A 21,171-nucleotide genomic window follows, 5' to 3' on the forward strand; every position below is an offset into this window, starting at 1 on the left:
CTGCTGACTTGACAGCTGTCCAAAAGACGACCATTGACACTTTGCACAAGGAGGGCAAGACACAAAAGGTCATTGCTAAAGAGGCTGGCTGTTCACAGAGCTCTGTGTCCAAGCACATTAATAGAGAGGCGAAGGGAAGGAAAAGATGTGGTAGAAAAAAGTGTACAAGCAATAGGGATAACCGCACCCTGGAGAGGATTGTGAAACAAAACCCATTCAAAAATGTGGGGGAGATTCACAAAGAGTGGACTGCAGCTGGAGTCAGTGGTTCAAGAACCACCACGCACAGACGTATGCAAGACGAGGTTTCAGCTGTCGCATTCCTTGTGTCAAGCCACTCTTGAACAAGACACAGCGTCAGAAGCGTCTCGCCTGGGCTAAAGACAAAAAGGACTGGACTGCTGCTGAGTGGTCCAAAGTTATGTTCTCTGATGAAAGTAAATTTTGCATTTCCTTTGGAGATCAAGGTCGCTTGAAGTCCAGTGTAAAGTTTCCACAGTCAGTGATGGTTCGGGGTGCCATGTTATCTGCTCGTGTTGGTCCACTGTTTTTTCTGAGGTCCAAGGTCAACACAGCGGTCTACCAGTAAGCTTTAGAGCACTTCATGCTTCCTGCTGCTGACCAACTTTATGGAGATGCAGATTTCATTTTCCAACAGGACTTGGCACCTGCACACAGTGCCAAAGCTACCAGTACCTGGTTTAAGGACCATGGTATCCCTGTTCTTAATTGGCCAGCAAACTCGCCTGACCTTAACCCTATAGAAAATCTATGGGGTATTGTGAAGAAGAAGATGCGATACGCCAGACCCAACAATGCAGAAGAGCTGAAGGCCACTATCAGAGCAACCTGGGCTCTCATAACATCTGAGTAGTGCCACAGACTGATCAATTCCATGCCACGCCGCATTGCTGCAGTAATTCAGGCAAAAGTAGCCCCAACTAAGTACATGCTCATACTTTTAATGTTCATTCTTTTCAGTTGGCCAACATTTCTAAAAGTCCTTTTTTTGTATTGGTCTTAAGTAATATTCTAATTTTCGGAGATACTGAATTTGGGATTTTCATTAGCTGTCAGTTTTAATCATCACAATTAAATGAAATAAACATTTGAAATATGTCAGTCTGTGTGTAATGAATGGATATAATATCCAAGTTTCACTTTTTGAATGGAATTACTGAAATAAATCAACTTTTTGATGATATTCTAATTATATGACTAGCACCTGTATATTGTATAAAACCCTGAATGCGAATGACCAGAATTTGTCTGTGACTGTTATCAAGCTTTCTTTTGAATAAAGAAATTTTGTCTCAGGATACAAGTTAAAACAAATAAATTGTAGTGACAATGGCAGGACTTCCCTACCGGCCTCACTATGAAACACCCACACAGGCACACTCACCTCCACCGGCAAGACATCTATGTAGAGACAGATGAACCACCGGGAGACCACCAGGGTCCACATAACATTATGATCCACCATTGTCTGCCAGACTCCGGGGAATTTAACTTTCACCAGCTCCCCTAACACCTCCTGGTCCGTCTTCAGCCCCAGCATGGCTGGGCTGTAGTAGTCTGTAACACACACACAATTAACAGCAAAGAGATATAAACTAATCCACTTTGTAATACAAGCTGGACAAACCGCTTCAATGGAAAACTGTTCAAATTAAACTCACTTAAATTAAATTGCCTATGTATTGTCAAACACAAAACATCACTCCTGTCACAAGTGCTGCTCCCAAGTTTTTTTCTAATTTGTATTGACATACTCTGAGGGAGGGCAAGATACAAATGAAAACATACTGTAGGTCTTAAGCCACAGATAAAGACCATGTGACCTCCTACAGGATTATTCTTAGCCCAGAAACACACCTTCACACACATACACCTGTCTTGAGACCAGAACCTTTGCAAATGAATGTACACACACACACACACACACACACACACCTGGTAGAATTCTACCAAGTAGTGCATCCATCAGCCAGAAAGATTTCTCTTCATCTTTCGTGATGATAAGTAGATACCCAGCTATGAAGTTCATCCCCTGAAGACAAAAGAGAGACACGCTCAGGTTACGCATGAATCTTGCGATCCTGCCTGAGCAGGTTTTATTAAAGACTGTAGATCTCTTTAATAAATCAGCTAGGGGAGAGACCAGTAAGGGACAAACAGGCTACCTGAGTATGATTACTGATGGATGGGTTCTAGTTGCACTACAGCCTTGCTGCCTGTTTGAATTGCAAATCAATGGTGCATATGGTCTGACGAATGAAATTTGCCTTTCAAATGTTAACAATTTACACAGACCTACAAACAGCCTTTCTTTGGACAAATAAATGTTGAATAATTGTACAGGCACTAATTTAAAACTATCCACAGTATGATGACCAGCTAGATACTGGATACACAGTATATGCTGCCACCAACCATATATGGCTAATAAATATTAAAGTACATATTCAAGTCAGTTTTGCATATTTTTGTCCCATAAACCACACCAATAACTGGAAATTTCAGTTTTGCAGCACAATAATGAAACAATGTGAAATGCCACATTATTTTTCTAACCAATGTTACCAACACCAGATCATACTGCAAGCCCTTGACAATACCCCATATACTCACACTGTTCTGACTGGATCTTCTGTAACATTACCTGACAGTAGCCCACAGTTGGATTGTGGTGACCATAAGCCAACAGCACACTGTACAGAGGTTTTTGCAGACACGGGTTGGATGTCTTGCGGAACTGGATGTTGTCTGGAAATGTTCTGTTCAAGTCTGAAAGAAAAAGACAGCACAGGCACTCATGTTCAGTGCTGTGTATTTATGAACCACATCAGCCTTGTATTCCCATTACCTCTGAATGCAAACTTGAATACCGAAATAACCTGTGTGTATGTTGATATTTGGCAGTGTAACACTACAGGTGAAAGGTAGAAAGACTTTTTCAATGCATGTTTTGTTGGACAATTTCCCACACACACGGCTAGCTCAAATATGCTCGTTGTGTTCTTTAGCCTAGTCTACAAACAAGGAAACAACAACAGAACACAAAAAAAATATTCTGTAATGCCAAGGCTAAAGGTGCTGAACACCAAACTGTTGGGCATCATTGTGCCCTGTGTGGCTGAATGTTGCATGCAGACTGTAATCAGCGTAAATCAGCAAATGTTCGGCCAAATCAGCATATTCAATCAGCCTCAGGCAGTCGGTGATAAAGAATTCTCTGACTTGGTGTTCTAACAAAATCTGTACTGTTACTCATCAAGGTCTCTCTTTTTTTATTACAATGCCAGTGCAAAACAAAACTTTACAGCCCCTTTTGTGCTTTTTTTGTATTCTAAGCAGATAGCATAATGAGAATTTTAATCAGATTCACATTGGTGTGAAAATAATTGGCCAATTTGATTTTTTTTTTATGTTAATGATGATCATTAGAGTAGAAACTGTTATTTCTCCAGATCAGGGGGTTATATAGAAGTTCAAGTGCAACTTATAACAGAAGTCTCTTTGTTAGGGCTGGTTCTTTGAGGTTGGCTTGGTGTGTCTTAAGGAGGTCTGAGTGAGCATGTGGTGAATGTTCATAGCCTGACCTGTGCAGATGGTCTCTACCAGTTTGGGGTCGTGCTGGGCTCCGAGAAGCGACTGGTAGTATCCTGGGTTCTTCTCCAGCTGGTCTTGAGCCCCACTGGCTGCCATCCAGATCAGAGCCCGGTGCTCATTGGGAATCCCCTTACGTACATAACGCTTTACTGAAGGAGAGGGGCAACATTTAAGTTTAGTTCAGATTCATGGCACACTCTGCGAGGATACTGAGGAATTTTGATTTCACACTCACGTTTTACATTTTTCTGCACCTTGCTTTTGCCCTTCAGAAGTTTGGACCACTTGATGGATCGTCGGGTGAGAACAACTAGATACTCAGACATGAGCTCCTCATATGACTCATAATCAAAGTCCTCTGAGCGCTCAAAGCCATATGGATCCACACTGGGCCAAAAAGCACAAAGTTTAATCATGATCAGAATTACCACACATTCACATCATAGCATTGTGCAAGTGCACTTGTGTGTATGTATGTTGGTGTGTGTTTGCGCTTTTACTTGTGTACTATGATGTTATTTATTGTATTTGTGGCAAGGTTGAACACAAATGTTTCTTTTATAAAAAAAACTGTTTATAACAAATTGGAGCATTTATGCCTTGTCTTCCCAACTTACTAAGCATCTTGTTCAGGTATAAATAGATTGAAAAAAGCCATTAAAAGCACAAAATAAAGGTATAATGGTTTTATTTTATTAATATAATTTTTCATATCTAGCACGTTTATATATATATATACACACACACACACACACACACACACACACACACACACACCACCTACCTTCTAGTTCTAGATGTAAAAGTTGTGGGTGTAGGAGGCTCAACCTAATGCCTTAGGTAACACGATAATCTCCCTACAGTTTAAACCCTTCACAAGAGCAAAGTCATCCCTGAAGAAGAAATGCACCTACAGACCAGCAATGTGGCAGGCTACAACATCTGTTTTGAACATGTTCAAGCCCAACAGACTTTACAGCATGAAACCACTTAACTACTTTACCACACATAGTCCAGGCTTTAAGGCTAGTGTGGCTCAGAAAATACTGGCTGAAATAAAGGTATCATTAAGCAAACGTTATTTTCCAGAGTGACTTTGTTGCCAAAACAAAAGCAAGGGCACACATTAGATCTATCAGTGTGGAGTTTGTGAAAGTGGCACCTGATGTCAGGTGTTGGTTTGGGTTATCACCTTTTGTTTGAACAGTGCAATGGCTCCCCTTCTCATTTAAACATGTAACATATACTGCTGAGATGAGTAAAAAGAAGAAGTAAAAAAGCCAAAATGCTTTGGATAGAGTGGATGAGTTGCACTATTTAAGTGCAATCCCAGTTTATTAGGTACACCCTATCCATAGTCTTATACAATAGCCCTGCCTGTCTTCATGAAGGTTACAATGTTCAGTTGTTGTTGAAACTGTTTTAGAGAGGTGTTAATTCAACTTTATGATCATTTTGATTTTGATATAAATGGGGTGTACAAAATATTATTAACACCTCTATGATGTAATAGAATCATAAACTACAGCCTCCAAAATAATCATAAAGCCCCAATCACATCAGTTTCAACAAAAAGTAACGTTACACATTATCCTACCTTCTTGATTGTAGGATTTATAATAAAGCTAAGTTATCAAATTGAATTAATTTTAGCTAGGTGTGCCAAATAACATGGCAACAGAGTGTGGATCCATGATTGTTTTTTAAATGTAAAAACATTAGTTATGTTGATTAATATGACAAAGAATGTATCCACTTTCTAATGAGCAAAACAAAACTACAAACAGCAGCCAGCTCCTGCATAACTCCTACAGAAGCATATTATTAGCTGTCGTTACCATCTATTCAAGAGACCTATGAAATGCAGTGACTGACTATCTGGAGTATAGTCAGTAGAATAATATTGAAAAAATCTAATTTAAGTAAATTTTATGGGAGAAAAAACTACGAGTAACCTCCAGCAGTTCTCGAGATTTGTTAAAGTAAGACGATGTGTAATCTATTATAATACACATCGTCTTACTTTAACGTTAACTTAGTAACTTAGTCAACTTAACGTTAGCCGTTAGCTGTACGTTAAGCTAACAACTCGATTTACGGTCTAAAGTAGTTTGTTTGCTAACGTTACTGCTTTTAATTTCCACGAAATTAGGAATAACGTTAAAGTTATTAGCTGCTTCTGGACTTACTCACCAGGTAAGTGACTCCAACTACTCTTAAGCCAAAATCGGTAAGATATGGTTTTAAACGTTTTAGCAGGCTCAGATAACCGTCAAAGGTCAACGTTACGTTTGCTAACGTTACCTGTCCACTCTGTCTTTGGCTCTGCCGTCGGTGGAATAGCGGGTCCGATTGATCGCCTTGTTCTTCTTTTCCATCGCTTCTTCTGATATCCTGAAATATGTGCTAAAGTCTCACCATGTATCCACCGTGTTGTTTTACTCCATTAAAAAGGCACAAACAACGCACAAGCTTGCAACAAGCATGGGTGTCTTGGTCAAGGTTTAACTTGAGCGATGTGTTCTTGTCACCTTTTAACTTTCTCCATGTTCTCGGGCGGAAAGACGGGACAAGACGCTGCTTTTTCCTGGGATTAACATGCTATTATCGGAAGGGGAAAGCCGTGAAAAGCATTCGTACGGTTCCCCCCAACCAAGAAGTCGTTTTAGTTCGATTCTTGAATTATTTTATCAATCTGCCGACGTTCAAGCCGTGCGCAGAGAGTGGAGTATGCGTTGAGTTTTATCGCCATCCACATGCACCTGATGCTGCTCCCTCTCTCCTCGAAGTACATCCGACTGACCCGTAGCTAAGTTACATGAATGCTACCTAATGCAATACAAATAAAAAGTCACTCCCACTCTTCTTGTCCGAAGTACTCCATGACCGATTTCAGGCTTGTGACGTTTGTCCCAGGACACACACGTCAATCAGACACTAAGGCTGCTTTCGAGTGATTCCCGGAACATCCTACTTTAGTGCTCCCATGGGATGTGACCTATGCCGCATTCACGGCGCTTTAGTTACAAAAAAGTGCAGCTGCAGTGGTAGAATGAAAAGCAAAGTAAGTTGTTCAAGTAACTCCGTTTTGTCTTGGTTCATAATGTATGTGCAGTTACATCTCATCCAGCGTGTACTTGTAAACGCCCTTTTTAATGAATTGCTAAAGCTGTTAAAAATCCTAACATAACTTTCCCACTACGGCCTTTACAAAGTTCATTAAAAACACATTGATTACTTTCATTTGTATTTCCTATAGATGAACACATAGGCAACCCTTGTTTAGCACTTTGCAATTTGAAAAATAGGCATTTCAAAGCGTGTTTTTTCATATAGCATTTCACATTAATATTAATTGTTGACACAGCTTACAGCCTAACTGTCACATCTGCAATTTATAAAACTCCTAGGGTCACCGTTTAGTAGAATATGGTAAAGTTTGAATGCCCTATAACCCGTTAAGGCAGCAAACATTGTAGAAGCCGCGCCCTCTCTAGCACAGCCACGTAGCACAGGTAAATACAGCCTCTGCTGGGCAGCATTGGCCCTGCAAATAATATACCCGGATTTAAACATATCTGTTGCATGCGTGATTCAAGTGTCCCACAGTCCTTGCAGGTATGACTAATAATAATAATAATAATAATAATAATGCTTAAGCTTAATTAAAATAAATGGATGAACATGGATGAATATGTCACTCAAAATTATCAGTTTACCTGACCTCTTTCTGTCTCAGCTTCAGCACAGTTTTACATCCTTAGAGAAACATTTGATTAATGTGTTAAACCTTTTAATGAGCTAATCATTTTTCGCTATACTAACTATACCAAAATGACTTGTCCTGCACAAGTGAGAGTGGAAAACCTTTTCTCTCGCTACTGGAAAAGGCAATGAGCATCAAATGACGCAAACCTACATCAAGTCACCAGATTTCAATTTGATTATGTGCTTATGAGAGCATCTGGAGCAGAGCCTCTGGCACTGTGTCCCATCACTGTCACCCAGTTCCAGGCAGGACTGTCTCAGGTGGGTTTTTGTGGTGACCATCTTTGAACACCTTCTTGTAGTAGTTTCTGTTTTTTTCGCAGCTGGAAAAAAAGGAAATTGTTGTACAGGAATGCTGTTAGTGAAAAAATAGGTTAAGTATAGCACGCTGCCAGAAATAACTGTAATTTGTATTTATTATTTGGTGAACAGCCCAGGCTAACAGTGACACATAGAGAAAGCCATAAACAAATATCCCATATAATTCAGTGTATGACAGTTGCATGTTGTTTAAACCACTGTTAAGGGAATACAGGTACACAGAAATTCACAAATTTATAGAAGCCCTAATAACCCTGTTAGCTATACCTAAATCAAATTCCTAGAAATTTGATTTAAGCATTTCTGCCCTGCATACACATAAAGACACCCAATAACAACACAATACTCCTCATCACCACAGCCTATCAGATAAGTCTTAGGATTGACAAATGATACATCATGTAGGCCCGCATCTCTTATCCTCTATGCTGCTAGGAGAGGAACTTCCATGCTTAGCCTGCTGCCGCTGCGACCCAGCCCAGGATAAGCGGCATAAAGTGTATGCATGGATAGATAGATGGATTAACAGATTTATAGTGAATTCAATTATAATACATATTCAAAATGTAAAGCTGTTTAAAGTCTTCTGATACCCAGTCTTCATATCATATTATGCAGTATGAATGTTTGTGTACTACTTGTTTAAGCTACACTTTGGGCAGCCTGTTGTGTTGACAATGTTGATACATGTCCATGAAGATTCTCAGTCATCCAGGTCTTCAGTTCTGAAGACGTTTCGTCCCTCATCCAAAGGACTTCTTCAGAACTGAAGAAGTCCTTTGGATGAGGGACGAAACGTCTTCCAGTATCTTCAACCAAGTCCAGTTGCCCTTGATTTTAACCTTCGTTGGATAATGTTGATACAATGAGTCACTGGCCAGCCAGTGTAACCATTGTAGGTTATTTGGAGGTTATCAGCACCATTACAAAACATTGAAGTGGACTATCCGTGTTTTTTTTTTCTTATTATTGTCCTGTAGAACCCTTTAAAGAATCTATATGCAAATACATTGAATTCCTTTTAATACAATACAATCCCTTTAAAATGAAAAGTAATGTTTTTCTATTATGTACAATCTTCTGGATGATCACATGCTCATTTGCTGTACATGTACATACTTTTAATGAAAAACACCACTTTTACTTGCTGCTTCCACTGCATTTTGTTGCTATAGTTTTGTTGCTTTAGTTTTGTTGTAACTGTGTATTGTTGCTGATGTATGAAGTTACATTGAGTAACGGAAATTCTGATTTAAATTCCCTGCACAGTATCCGTGAAAAGGAAACAGTTTAGATTGTGCATGACTGTTTGTTCAAAAGTACCAACCTAGAAAGTAAAGGTGTCAGTAAATCGTATGATTTTGGGTTTATATGTCTGTTTAACTGAAGGATCCCCATAGTTGATTGTTGTGTACTTTGGTCTCTGTTGTGGACTGTCTCTCTCAGGTTGAATCTTCGGTGATGCAGCAGAGGTCTTGCTGTCTTCAAATGCAGCCTTAATGGCAGCCTCTTCAGAAAGTCTGAAAATTTGCGGCATACTAGTATCTTTTATGCCCACTGGTGTTACTTCTGTTTTTCCCTCCCCAGCCTCCCCTTCTTTTCCTTTTGGTTCACCCTCTGTTTGTTTCTTTTTTGTTATTTTATGGCAGGTTTGTACCATCATGTTATTAGAAGGACATGCATTAATGTCTTGAATTCCCATTGTCACCGATCCAGTGTTAAAAGCAGGCAAAGAAGTATCAGAGTGTGGTGGTGGCATTGCAACCAAAGGAGTTACAATTTCTGGGTGCAGTTCTGACTGAGGGGAGGAATCAGTCTGATCATCAACATCTTGTCCATTATCAAATCTGTAAACGCATGGAATGACGTACTTGGGCAACCTTTGAATGGTTACAACTTTGGTTAGATTCAGATCTTCCGCTGCTCTGTTCTCCACGGGGTCGAAGCCTATAGATGTAGAAAGTCTCTCAGTTCGGGGCATTAAAGTGCGTTTCCCTTCAGTAACTGTAGTGGAAGGTTCACCTGTGCTTGATTCTCTGTAAGAGTGTTGTCGGGCTCTATGAGGAACGTCTGTCTTCATGTTAGGCATTTTTTCCATGTGTGAGCTTTCTGGTGGTACCACAGCATACTGTTTAGGGGAGCAATCTACACATGTGGACCACACAGGAGGGCAGGTCATGATAGTTGCAATATGCCAGTTCACTTGGGCGTCTACCTGTGGGAGAAGCCTGTGCTGTTCTGGGAATGTCCTCTCTGTGACAGATGTTAAACAGAGAAACTCTACACGTCCATATTTTAACTTGTTGGTGATACTGGCTTCTTCTATTGTAGTCTGAATTTCACCATTTTCGCCTGACCTATAACCCTGAACATCGTTATCATAAGCTCGATCTACATGCTTCAATGACCCATGACATTCAGCCTTTTGAGCTGAATGTTGGTTACCCATGTGCTTCATATGCCCTACTTTCAAATTATTTTCTTCTTCCAAGTTTGAGTTTACTTTTGTTAAAACATCTACTGATTGCTCGGGTCTTTGTTCTTGCCCATTTCTGGTTTGATTTCCTTTCAACTGCTGTCCAACAGATTTACTTTTCATTTGCTTGAATTGGTTTTGTTTGTTAACAGTTTGATCCATCACCTGTTGGTGCAGTCTTTCATGACATCCTACCCTGTGTTTTACATTACTTGTCACCTTGACTCCTCCAGAAGGCCTTTCATGTGAACATTTCAAGTCACTTCCTTTACATACCGTGGCCATCGTTTCAAACCTCTCCATCAAGGAAGATAGGAGGATCCCTCTTCCAATGAGTCTCGGCTTGGTTGGCTGTTTCTTCAGCATGTTCTCTCCCTTTTCCTTTAGCTCAGCCTTGGTAAACTTAGCCACAATATCTTTCACACAGCTCCCCTTCTTAAGTCCTTGTTCTCGTCTTGTCTGGCCATTCTTCTGCATGTCATGCTCACTGTCTTGGCTTTGGTCCACATTACTTCCCACTCCTCTGCCAGAGGACAGAGTTCCTACCTCCCTCTGGTGCGTGATGGGAGGTTTGGGGGTGGTCCTTATGAATTTGGACTGGAGGAGATGGAATGTGGTAAGGCGCCGGGATATTAAGTCTCCTGCTCTTTGATCTCCTCCATACCTTCTTGGCAAGCTGTTTTTTAGTGGATCTGGCCGGCATTTTTCAGGGATCAGGGAACTTGTCTCAGCAGTCTTTCCCAGGGTCTTTTTAAGTTCTTCGGGAACAATAGTGCAACTTCTTTGAAGTTGAATCTCCTTCACTGAAGCCTCAATTCTCTGATCAGTCCAATCTGTGTTCCTTGTGTTTGTTTCAACTACAACATCCGACCCTGGCTTCCCCAGGGTTCTGTTTCTGGTTGTCCACTTGGGCAGATCCTGTGTTAGGTAATGCAGGAGACTCTCCAGAATCCCTCGGAGGACAGGACGGCAGTTGCGGTCTCTAACCAACTTCCTCAACATACTGGCATCAGGGCTGATGCTGGTTTTCCGAGAATCTGGTCTATGGAGAATAGAGGACATGCAAAACTTAATCCCTGTAGCCACCTGCAGCTAAGCATACCTGAATAGTTATCAACATCGACAGCACAGTTGAAGGCTGGTTGGTAATTAATTAATTAAATTTACTATTACATGAAAATAGTGTCAGTGCTGGATGCATACTGGTGAGGAGATTGTGTAATTACATGTCGGAATGGATGGCCACTGATTAAAAACACTGTCTTCAATGTAGCTAATTACAATGTTTCCCACACGCAGAAAATGTGCAGCGATTGTGGAGGTCAACATTGTTTGATCTGAACTTAAAATTACATTCCCACTCAGTTTTAACAGAAGGGTAAGCCAAGCAAAAACATTGTGCCCAAACCCTGGAGTAGCTTTTTCATGTTTTTGCACTATTTTAAAGGTTCTATATATGAAATCCTGACCATTAATGTAGCAGAAAACAAGTATTTGGATTGTTCTTTGTTTTGGTAGCCGATCTGGCAGTGCATGCATGTTAGTGCAAGTAAGTCCCTTGTTGTGAAACAGCTGTGAAAAAGCGTACAATGGCTGTTTCTTTTCTCATCTAACACTGTGAATTAAGGATTTATTTCAATTAATCAAGGGCTGGTGATTGATGGAACAGTAGAAAGACTAACAAAGACGTTTGAATGAAGTGTGTTTAATCCGCAAGGTACAATTACAGTTTTTCTCAGTGGAGTCTGGTGGGCCGTAGCACCCATTTGATTTGGTCTGAGATGCTGGTGCTGTGACATTTAGTGGCAGTGAATGTCACATACAGCTCTTTTAAGTATGTAGGTAGATGCAGCTAGAAGTATTGCACTCTACTTTAGGAAAGAATGAAACAATGGTACCACACCTTATTAGTTCCCAAACTTGGTGCTAAAACTAATGTTTTTCATGCAGTCGTAGTGACACAAAAAATTGTAATACTCTTGAACCTGCACTATCATGACAAACAATTTGGGGTTAACTCTTGCTTAAGTACACTATTTGTACCATAAATGGGGGAATATTTGATTAAGTTTGGCTTTAACTCTCTTTTAACCATTTTTAAGCATAGTGAATTTTGCTCACAGTCACCATAGAAAACTACTCAAGTCGAGTAATCTCCAATCTCTTTTTATGTTCTACCCTTTTGATATTTGTGTACTTATGCAGCAAAGCAGAAGAGAGCAAATGTTCAGACTTGAAGTGAAGAGTTCTAGCAGTGTGAACTTGTTACAGGTGATTAGTAGGGGATTGTAGAGGAAGGTTCTGTAGTAAGAAGAGGAAATCTGGTAGATAGGTATAAGATAGGAGGCAAGCTGTCCTTCAGAATAAATGTAGTAGTTAGGATAAAGAGACAGGCACTTCCAGCGTGACTATATATATATATATATATATATATATATATATATATATATATATATATATATATATAGTCCATTTTAATGTTCATATCATAATAATATCCACCATTTAATGGTGCTTTCACAACATAATACACTATACCTGATGGGTGCATCACAGTGTAAATAATAATTAATCACAGTATAAAATCAAATGTTTACTACAACTCAATAATAGTATGCATACAAGTTAAAATCATTAAATGCATTAAAAAGCCAAGATTGATGTAGAATGAAAGCCATTACATTAATTATGCAGATTATCTTAAGGTAATTTATTTTCAGATAAAACAGAAAAATTGTGGAGAGAGGAGTATCTTAAAATCAGTTAGGCTTTATCAAACTTTTGGACAATGTTTTATGCAGATTTTGATGAATAGACACTCACTGACACAACATATAACTATGCGCTTCATGTTAATGCAGGTTCGGACAAGGAAAAAGGTCAGAAAAGGGAATTATCTTTTGTTTGTTAATTTTGAGAAGTTAACTAGTTCATTAGTTGTAAAAGTTGTAAAAGGTAAAATATTGAAGTTGTGAAAGTTATAAAGGCCAAAGAGTTTTCTTTTCCCCACAGTTCAATATTAATAATAATATTAGGTGGAGTAACAAGTTATTCCTCCCTGCCGTCAACAGCACATAACATTTCTGCAAACTGATTGCAGATGTAGTTCCGAAGAGATGATCTCACAGAAGAGCATTCATATGGGACCAGACAAAGGCTGAAACGTTATTCCATAAATGGTCTTCCTTTTGATTTGCCTCCACCTTACACATACAGTGACAGGTGCTTTAACTTTTCTAATTCATTACAGATCTGTGTATTGCAAAATCAGGGAGAGTAAGGCAAGAGAGGTGAGGAGAGGACAGGATGCCACGCAAGACTACTGAGGCGCTAGCAAGAAGGACTAGAGGGTAGTGTGGGACAAAGGGAGGCAGTTTTACAGCCACGTGCAGTTCCTCTGATAGCCAGTAGGGTTCAGGCCGGTGTTGAGCAGCATTACTTGTCTATGCACTTCTCTGCAGAAGCTGCTTTGTAAAGCGCTTCTCCCAGCTCCTCCAGATGCTCTCTTTTGTCCAAATCCTGGTACAGGCCTGGGGGGACCTGGCCCAGGCCAAAAAGGAGGCCGTAGAGACAACCTGCGATCAGGCCTGTGGCTTCACTCTCACCTACAGAAAGCATTTGCACAGAGATCACGGTGAGCAGGCTGTATGTTTTATGTGTCTTGCAGGTGCAGAATGCTGTGGTCCTCACCTCCATGGAACATGGCCCGTTTACACAGTTCAGCCCAGTCACTTCCTGCCCCTAGAAGGGCATCATAGGCTATCATGGGGGCATCATGACCTCTCCGGCCTGCACGGCCCTCTGAGCTCCAACGCTTATACATCTGTGTGGACAACGACAGAGTAACAGCAGCACATTGTTCCTGTTAGGGGTTCCGCTGACACAAAAAACCTGAAGGTAAGCTTTTCTTTATTTGTGTATCTATTTTTTGGTGTGACACAGCGGCAGGATTTACCTTGTCTGTTTCCTCAGCGTCATAGTGATCAGGGAACGAAGGTTTGTTCTGTCCTTCCTTCTCTATCTCTCTCTCTTCCAGGTAAAACTGCCACTTGGCCTCAAAGTAGAACCAGTTTTCCTGATACTCTGCATAGGGATGCATAATCACACACATTACTGGGATCAGCTGATAGTCATGCTCTCTCAGACACATGGGCATACATACCAAAAATGATTATATATACTGTCTACTGACAAACACTCTTTTTGTTGTGATCTTTTTGTTTTTGTTGTTTTTACATAAAAGCTTCATTTGACCTGAACGAATCGACAAAGCTGTAAAATGACGGGCCTCTTGTCCACTAACACAGACAGAAACACAATCTAACCTGCCATGTGTCGTATGGTCTTCCTGCAGTACTCCTCAGCCCGCGGAATGACCTTCATGAGCTCACGGCCCCAAGTCACAAGAGGTTTCCCCTGGAGCGCATAGGAGGCAAACACTGCCGTTGTCAGAGAGCCTAGGAAGCCTGAAACCGGGAGTGACAACAGAAGTCACTATGGTAAAATGCAATTATCCTGTAGTTGCCAGATTTGTTTTGATATAACAACATTGTCACCTGTTGGGTGGTTGTGGGTCATTCTGCCAATCTCAACGCTGACCTCCACCAGGGTGTCTAGTCTCTCAGGTTGCCAGTATCTCATACCCACACACATGGCCTTGGCAGCCGCCCCGAACCCAGACCCTTGACATAGACACGTATCACGCATCCACACACATATTTTCATATAATGCAGTTACTGTATATTGTGGACAAAAACCAATATATAAAATCTCCACTAGCCTTTTTCATTGAAAGGTGTATGCCAGGCAAGCAGGAAGTTATGAGGTTTGAGGTGAACACAGCCCTCCACTGTGGCAGGATCGGGGGCTCTGCCCTGAAGAGACACCATGGCTTCAACATAGAGACGCACCAGCTCCCGGTACAGGTCCTCCATACACCAGTAATCTGGACACACACACGCACACAGTGACTGTGTGTCATTCACCATTGGCATGCAAGGCGAGATGAGTTGTGCCTGGGTGGGCTAAGTTTAGCCTCAGCTCGCCACACCACAGATTAGGACCAGCATGCCTGCGGAGCGAGGGCAGTCACTTCCACACACCATGAGGTCAACTGGGATCCTCAAGCAGAGCCCACAGCCATCCTGCTAGAATTTGTTTATGTGTGTACTGTACGTGTGAAGGAGAGAGAGCCTATGTTGACAAAGAAGCATCACCTCCGATTTAGTGGTCTAGGACTTTGATGAAAGACAGGGACTTTCACCGTCTTGACTGGACTGTATGTGTGAAGTCGCCAGACTATGCACTGACAAATTCTTCGATGAATATGTGTAAAGAGGGTCATTCTTGTTTTTCTGGTTTAATTAAAGTTATTTATTTTCTGTTTTAGATAAGAATGTAGAATACATTCAACAAGCCTCTTTAAAGACTAATTAACTACCATATTATAATGTTGTATACTGACATTAACAGCATTCATTCCACTCCGTAAGTTTTTATCTCACTGTGTGTGTTTGTGTGCGTGTGTACATGTACGCAGGCATTGTGGCTAAATACGGCTTACTAATCTCAAAAGATGTCATCACCATTTTGCAGGACCGCTGTCACCGGCTTTGAGCCGCATCTGCAGCCAAACATGATACTGGCAGATTATGGAGTCTGACCCGCTATTGTTCAGTAAAGGAGAGCCGTGGATCAGCTTTTCCAAAGTAGTCTATTTTAGACTTTTCTGTCCTGGCAACTCCTGGGAGGGCTTCAGATGACATTTGAGTGATGGCATTCGTAATAAGGGTTCCTATGAAGATTCTGTCTTTCATGACTGGTTGCAAGGATGGATCATGATATGTCAGCGGGTTTTGTCATTAAAAGATGATCTGCCAGTCAGTGATTAGCAGCTTCCATTGACTGTATAGAAGAAGCTATTCTGGTCCTTCTAAATGTTGAAAGATCAAAAGCACGGCTGGACAGTCTATATATTATTAAACAGATAGAGGTTTTGGTTTTAAGTGAAGTTAGATGTAAATTGGTTAAGATTTGTGTTTGATTTGATATTTAACCTTTAAAATGGAAGGGAAAAACTTATTTGTGTGTAGTCTTGCTATGATTTCCGCTATATACGTGTTCCCATTCTTCTTTTCAGCAATCCTAAACATACCCGTTACAAGTGCTTCTGCTGTTGTCATGTGCATCAGCGTTGCATCACTCAGGGGCCAGTTATCAGGGGCCAGTTTCTGGGCCCCTAGTCCCCCCAGAGAAGCCAGCTCCTCTTGGATCTTCTTGCCTGAGGTGCAGCCTTCCCAACGGCCCTTTCTGTAGCCCAAGGCATCACCGACTGCACCCAGAACCATGGCAGCCTTGAATTTCTCCATGATACTGGGCTCTGCTTGATCACAAAAAACAAAAGGACCTCGTCTTGAATGAAGCTGTCACACCTCTCCGAGGATTTAAATGGCTCCTGGCAGGAACAAATGCCCAAATTTGAAGTCCTTTCAGCTGTAGGCAATCACAGAACAGAGCAAACTTTCATGCCCCAAAACATCCTGAAGAACCTCAGCCTCTCCAGCTTTGGGAAGATTTCTGCTTGATGTGGAGCTAACACAGACCGCTGTCTCCACTACAGCTCTACCACCTTTTCCGCCCTCTGTTCTAGTTTCTCATCAGTTGTCTCACACACAAACACGCGCTCTCTGTACCAAGGGTGGGCACGCACACATAGAAGATAAGCAGCTCAGTTCAGCTGCGATCAGGTGTCTCCTAAAAAGGCAATCCCCACAGTCCCAAAGTATATATGCTGGATGGATGGGTGTGGAGTGGTAATGGGGGCTGGACGCACTGGAAGAGATGCTAATGTGCTGCTGGGCTGGAGTGCAAGCTTGTCAGCTGGTGCTGGACCTTGTTGACATCTCACCCACCCCATGGGAGGAGGGTAAGAATGGAGCATCATCCCAGCTCATGCCCCCACCCCCCCACTCCGTGAGCCTGCCTCTCCTATCGTTACCTCACTATTTTAAACTTTTTTATGAATCATCCTGCCCCGACAAGAGCTAATCTACTCTCCAGTTATGAGCACTGCTTCCCCTCTTTCTCAGGTTCATTTATCATCATCTCCACCTAATGCCTTGAGTGGAACCCTTTTGAGTTATGCTGATTATACAAATCTATTATTATTCCTGACCATTTAGACACTTCATTTTTTCATGTATCTGTTGGTGAAGGTAGCGTAAACATACTCAACAGTAGACACAGGATTACCATAAGAGCCAATGATGATGATGATATGCAGGAAGAATGCAACCTGATAAGGGACAACTGTTACCAAGCTGACATTTCACATGCACTGTCAAACACGCACAGTAGTGCAGTGATTCTCAGCAGGAATTTGGAATATTTGTTTTGTTCCATTCACTACTGCTATTTAGTTTGCATATCTCTGATATTAAGTGTTTGATTTGGATAAAAACCTCTAGTGATATAACATATAATCATTTTAGTTTTACCCAATCCAAATGAATTATCAAAGGGTGTAACAAACATTTGATGTCAGAACTAACTGCAGTACTTGGTAGACAGAAGTACGTCTCTTACAAGACTGTTAAAAACAACATGCTTTATTGACAACTTTCTTAAAGAAAACAATGTATGGTATGCTTCTGGGACAAAACATAATGTTCTATAAATACCTGTTTTCTTGCTGGCAAAAATAATACTGCTTTGATAAGAATGATCTGCATAACAAGTTGACCACACATTTGACAAATAAAAACGTACCAAATGTACCATATTATCAAACTGAATACTGAAAGGTAGCCCATTTTCTTGCTCCTGAACCACAGATGATTCGTTACGTCTATCAACTGGGAAACGCTTTCACACCTTCTCGCTGTTGCAACACAGTCAGAAAACACAGTCAGAAAACACTTTATTTAGGATATTTCATTGCCAAAAACATATGTAACTTATTGTTCAAAGATGAACAATATGATACATTTACCAGCTCCTACAATGACTATTTAACAGTCATGAATGAAGCTGGTTTCTTTGTCACTCTTCTGCATTCAATCTGAAATCATAGAACATTCCCATCCTGATGTGCCTCAACTTCTTAAAGTCAACTTCATAAAGTCTTCTTCATGCACACCAACGTAGTTTGACAGACTCCTGTTTACATAAATATCAGATCTTAAACACAAGTTTGTCAACGTAAGGAAAACAAAAGGCAATTATTTCCCCTGTAGTTAGATGTTGAGAGGACAGAGAAATTATTTATCATGGTGACAATTGGCAGAACAAGACAGCATCGTTGGTTGCTGTTTAGAACAGAAAGCATGGCAAATACTGATGCAAGTACAGGAAGCCGCCTGCTGCTCACTGTGAGTGGGAGAGGACGACTGGTACCTGAGCTCTATTCTGTCACACGCTTTAGCTGAGAAAGGGGATGCATTAAGCAAATACATACTTTTTAAGTGTTTATCATTACACCTAAAGAGTAACACTAAAAGCACTGCTGCACTGATCATTATGGATTAAAAGGCTCAAGTCCTCATCCATCATCACAGCTGGGCTTTGCTAGGTGTTCTTATATACTTGTGACCGCATCCATGTGTGATGGAGTGTTAGGAGTACGGTACATTGAGAAATGCTCTATTGCACAGCCACCCCTAGATGGCAGCACAAGCAGTGTTGTTAAAGTGTCTTTTTTATCCTTTACTTTAACATGCCACCACTGGCCTACAGTTCCTAATCCGTGAAAAGCAACAGACTAAATCTCAAACAGTGTAAACAAACAGTTCAAAATACTCCTGGCCGGGATGTAGATGTTCAATTTAAAAAGTCTAGTATGTAAGTGAACCTACTGTCATGTAAACTGAATAGCTCTGTAGCTGTATACAGTAAACAGAAAAAGTGTAAATCAGTGCAGTTCGCAGGGTTGACAAGTCATCATCGATAATAGAAAACAGTCAGTGTGCCAGTCAGTTTCTCTTTGTGTACAACAGGTTACACACTGCAAAACTAAAGCTAACCAATAGTGTAATGCAGTAGCATTTTCAAAATTAGGACCCTAAATACTTCTTACTAATCATGGTTATAAATGTCATTACCAGTTTTCTCAGATATATATTTTCGTTCTTCTAAAGCTGAGTCTATTCTTATTCCTACCGGTACAGTATTTTACAACTGTAACAAAAGAGATTCTGCTGGTGCTGAGCTCAAAAAGCATGCTGCTCTGTCCAATGCTCGTGGATCTGAACTTTTTCAATTGTCACTCTGTCAAGGTGAATCATAATTTCTTAACTTCTAATAATAATAAAACTAAATCAAAATATTTTACCATTGTATTGTAAAAGAGGCGATATGTTTAACCCGCCCAACCTCAAACACACACACACACACACACACACACACACACACACTCTCTGCTCTGTGTGATTGATAGAGAGCTACACATTCACAATCTCAATGTAAATAATGTAGATCACTTTTTTCCCCCTCCTCATCGTCCATGGCACTGCTTCACGCTAGCTGACAAAAACATGCAGATTTTAACATACTGTTCCATTCACTATTGACAGGGTAAGAGGCCACATCCTACTGCACCTATAATCCTCTGCATGTGCTGAAGGTTCACTGTTAACTGTCCCTCCTCATTGTGCCAAGGGTGCAGGTTAATGAGCCAAGTCCACAGCAGCAATTCGAAGCCACACCCATTGGTGATTTGCCCAAGAGTGACGAGTTTCAGGGTACCCCTCATTTCCATATTGCAATTCCAAAGTCTGTCCTTTCCAGCAGACAACAACAACATAAAACAAAACAAATATTCTCTCTCCTGTTGATTTCCTTCCTGCTTTCCTCTCTGAACTGGTGTTCCAGGTCACTCCCCAGCGAAGGCATCTTATGCAGTTGGAAGAACTGTCTGAACGACAATCTGCAGACAGGCTTATTGAGAAGTAGTCTGTTTTTGGCTCAGTGGTTTAAAAATCCTCAATCCAAAAAAAAAACCAACAAAAAAGACAATTGGGAGAAAACACAAACTCCACCCGCTGCATGAAGCCAGGAACAAACACTATGTCATGTTGCGCTTAGTCCCCGTGACAATCGGCCGAGCAAACTCCACAAAGTCATCTATGAGGACAGGCCATGCTCCTGAGGGGAGAGAAAAAACACTGAATATTAGTAACATCTCAATGTATTCTATTATAATGACTACATTCATCAAAGCAATGATCCATTGATGTGGTGGTTGGGACAAAACATTCAGAGGTGCCCCCTGCTGGCATTAAATTTAGCCAGACCGGACAGTGTCTCTTCTCCATTCTGCCAAGTGTGCCATACAATTTATAATAAAAGAAACAGATTGAAAACAATTTAAAGCTGCGTTCAACATCTCCACTGGGCCTAAAGCAACAAAAACACCAGTCTCCCACAGAAAGTGTGCAAAGATGAGAAAGATAATGTTCATGTGCATACATAACTACTGTTCTGTGAATTGCCAGATTTAATACAAACAGCTTGAGTAAAGACGTTTAGTGCAAATCAACTGCCGCATTTGCCTACACATATCTGATAGTTGACTGATGTGATGCAATTAAATCCAACTGTAAGTGTCAAATGCTGGACCAGTTTGTCACATGACTAACATACATACAGATCACCTTACCACAAGTTGTTAAGACCTCACTCAGATAGTGTTCATCTTTCATCATGGAATTAACCACTTAAATGTATACACATGGACTGTGTTGTGTGTAGCCTTTATACTGAAGGCTTTAATAGTCTCACCTTCTTCATCATAGTTTGACATGTCATCAGCAATCATATTGCCGAAGTCCAGAAGGAGGTTCCATGTGTCCTTGGGAATTGAGCGCTTGTGATGCTCCTGAATGCAGCACAGTAACAGGAATGGGAGTTAATCACTGTAATATTAGATATATTGATATTAGACAATATTAGAAATCCCTGTACATTGAAAATGAATTTAACAGCCTGGAAATAA

The 21,171-nt window shown here is 40.8% G+C and overlaps 3 protein-coding genes across 10 annotated transcripts in view; all 3 read right to left on the reverse strand.

Annotated features, from left to right (window-relative positions):
- The window catches only part of grtp1a (growth hormone regulated TBC protein 1a), a 10,201-nt gene extending 3,621 nt beyond the window's left edge, over positions 1–6,580 (reverse strand). The window contains exons 1-7 of one of the 2 annotated variants that reach the window (XM_046032484.1): positions 6,147–6,580; positions 5,920–6,009; positions 3,851–4,002; positions 3,606–3,764; positions 2,666–2,790; positions 1,957–2,053; positions 1,406–1,578 (exon numbers count right to left, since the gene is read on the reverse strand). In XM_046032484.1, the coding sequence (XP_045888440.1) occupies positions 1,406–1,578; positions 1,957–2,053; positions 2,666–2,790; positions 3,606–3,764; positions 3,851–4,002; positions 5,920–6,009; positions 6,147–6,163 (813 nt within the window). In that variant the 5' untranslated portion in view covers positions 6,164–6,580. Of the gene's footprint in view, positions 1–1,405; positions 1,579–1,956; positions 2,054–2,665; positions 2,791–3,605; positions 3,765–3,850; positions 4,003–5,808; positions 6,010–6,146 lie in introns of those variants that run through there. The other variant, XM_046032485.1, reaches the window with a different exon arrangement.
- Positions 1,916–21,171, reverse strand: part of dcun1d2b (DCN1, defective in cullin neddylation 1, domain containing 2b) — a 22,621-nt gene continuing 3,365 nt past the window's right edge. For 6 of the 7 annotated variants that reach the window (XM_046032487.1, XM_046032486.1, XM_046032491.1 and 3 more), the window contains 2 exons: positions 20,958–21,054; positions 18,083–20,321 (listed from right to left, as the gene is read on the reverse strand). In XM_046032487.1, the coding sequence (XP_045888443.1) occupies positions 20,242–20,321; positions 20,958–21,054 (177 nt within the window). In that variant the 3' untranslated portion in view covers positions 18,083–20,241. Of the gene's footprint in view, positions 1,957–18,082; positions 20,322–20,957; positions 21,055–21,171 lie in introns of those variants that run through there. The other variant, XR_006822166.1, reaches the window with a different exon arrangement.
- On the reverse strand, positions 9,916–16,549 carry adprhl1 (ADP-ribosylhydrolase like 1). The gene is made up of 9 exons (XM_046033251.1): positions 16,336–16,549; positions 14,962–15,126; positions 14,737–14,862; positions 14,506–14,646; positions 14,136–14,263; positions 13,871–14,003; positions 13,620–13,785; positions 10,457–11,222; positions 9,916–9,957 (listed from the first exon to the last, which is right to left on the reverse strand). The coding sequence occupies exons 1-9, from the start codon at positions 16,547–16,549 to the stop codon at positions 9,916–9,918; spliced, it is 1,881 nt and encodes a 626-aa protein (XP_045889207.1).

This window comes from Micropterus dolomieu, linkage group LG20 (genome assembly GCF_021292245.1).
Source record: "Micropterus dolomieu isolate WLL.071019.BEF.003 ecotype Adirondacks linkage group LG20, ASM2129224v1, whole genome shotgun sequence".
NCBI lineage: Eukaryota > Metazoa > Chordata > Actinopteri > Centrarchiformes > Centrarchidae > Micropterus > Micropterus dolomieu.

Coding starts and splice junctions, on each gene's coding strand:
- adprhl1 (XM_046033251.1), bottom strand. CDS start 16,549: ATGGAGAAATTCAAGGCTGCCATGGTTCTGGGTGCAGTCGGTGATGCC. Junction 15,127..16,335: donor AGCAGAAGCACTTGTAACGG/GTATGTTTAGGA, acceptor GTGTGTGTCCAG/ATTACTGGTGTATGGAGGAC. Junction 13,786..13,870: donor ACGGGCCATGTTCCATGGAG/GTGAGGACCACA, acceptor TGCTTTCTGTAG/GTGAGAGTGAAGCCACAGGC.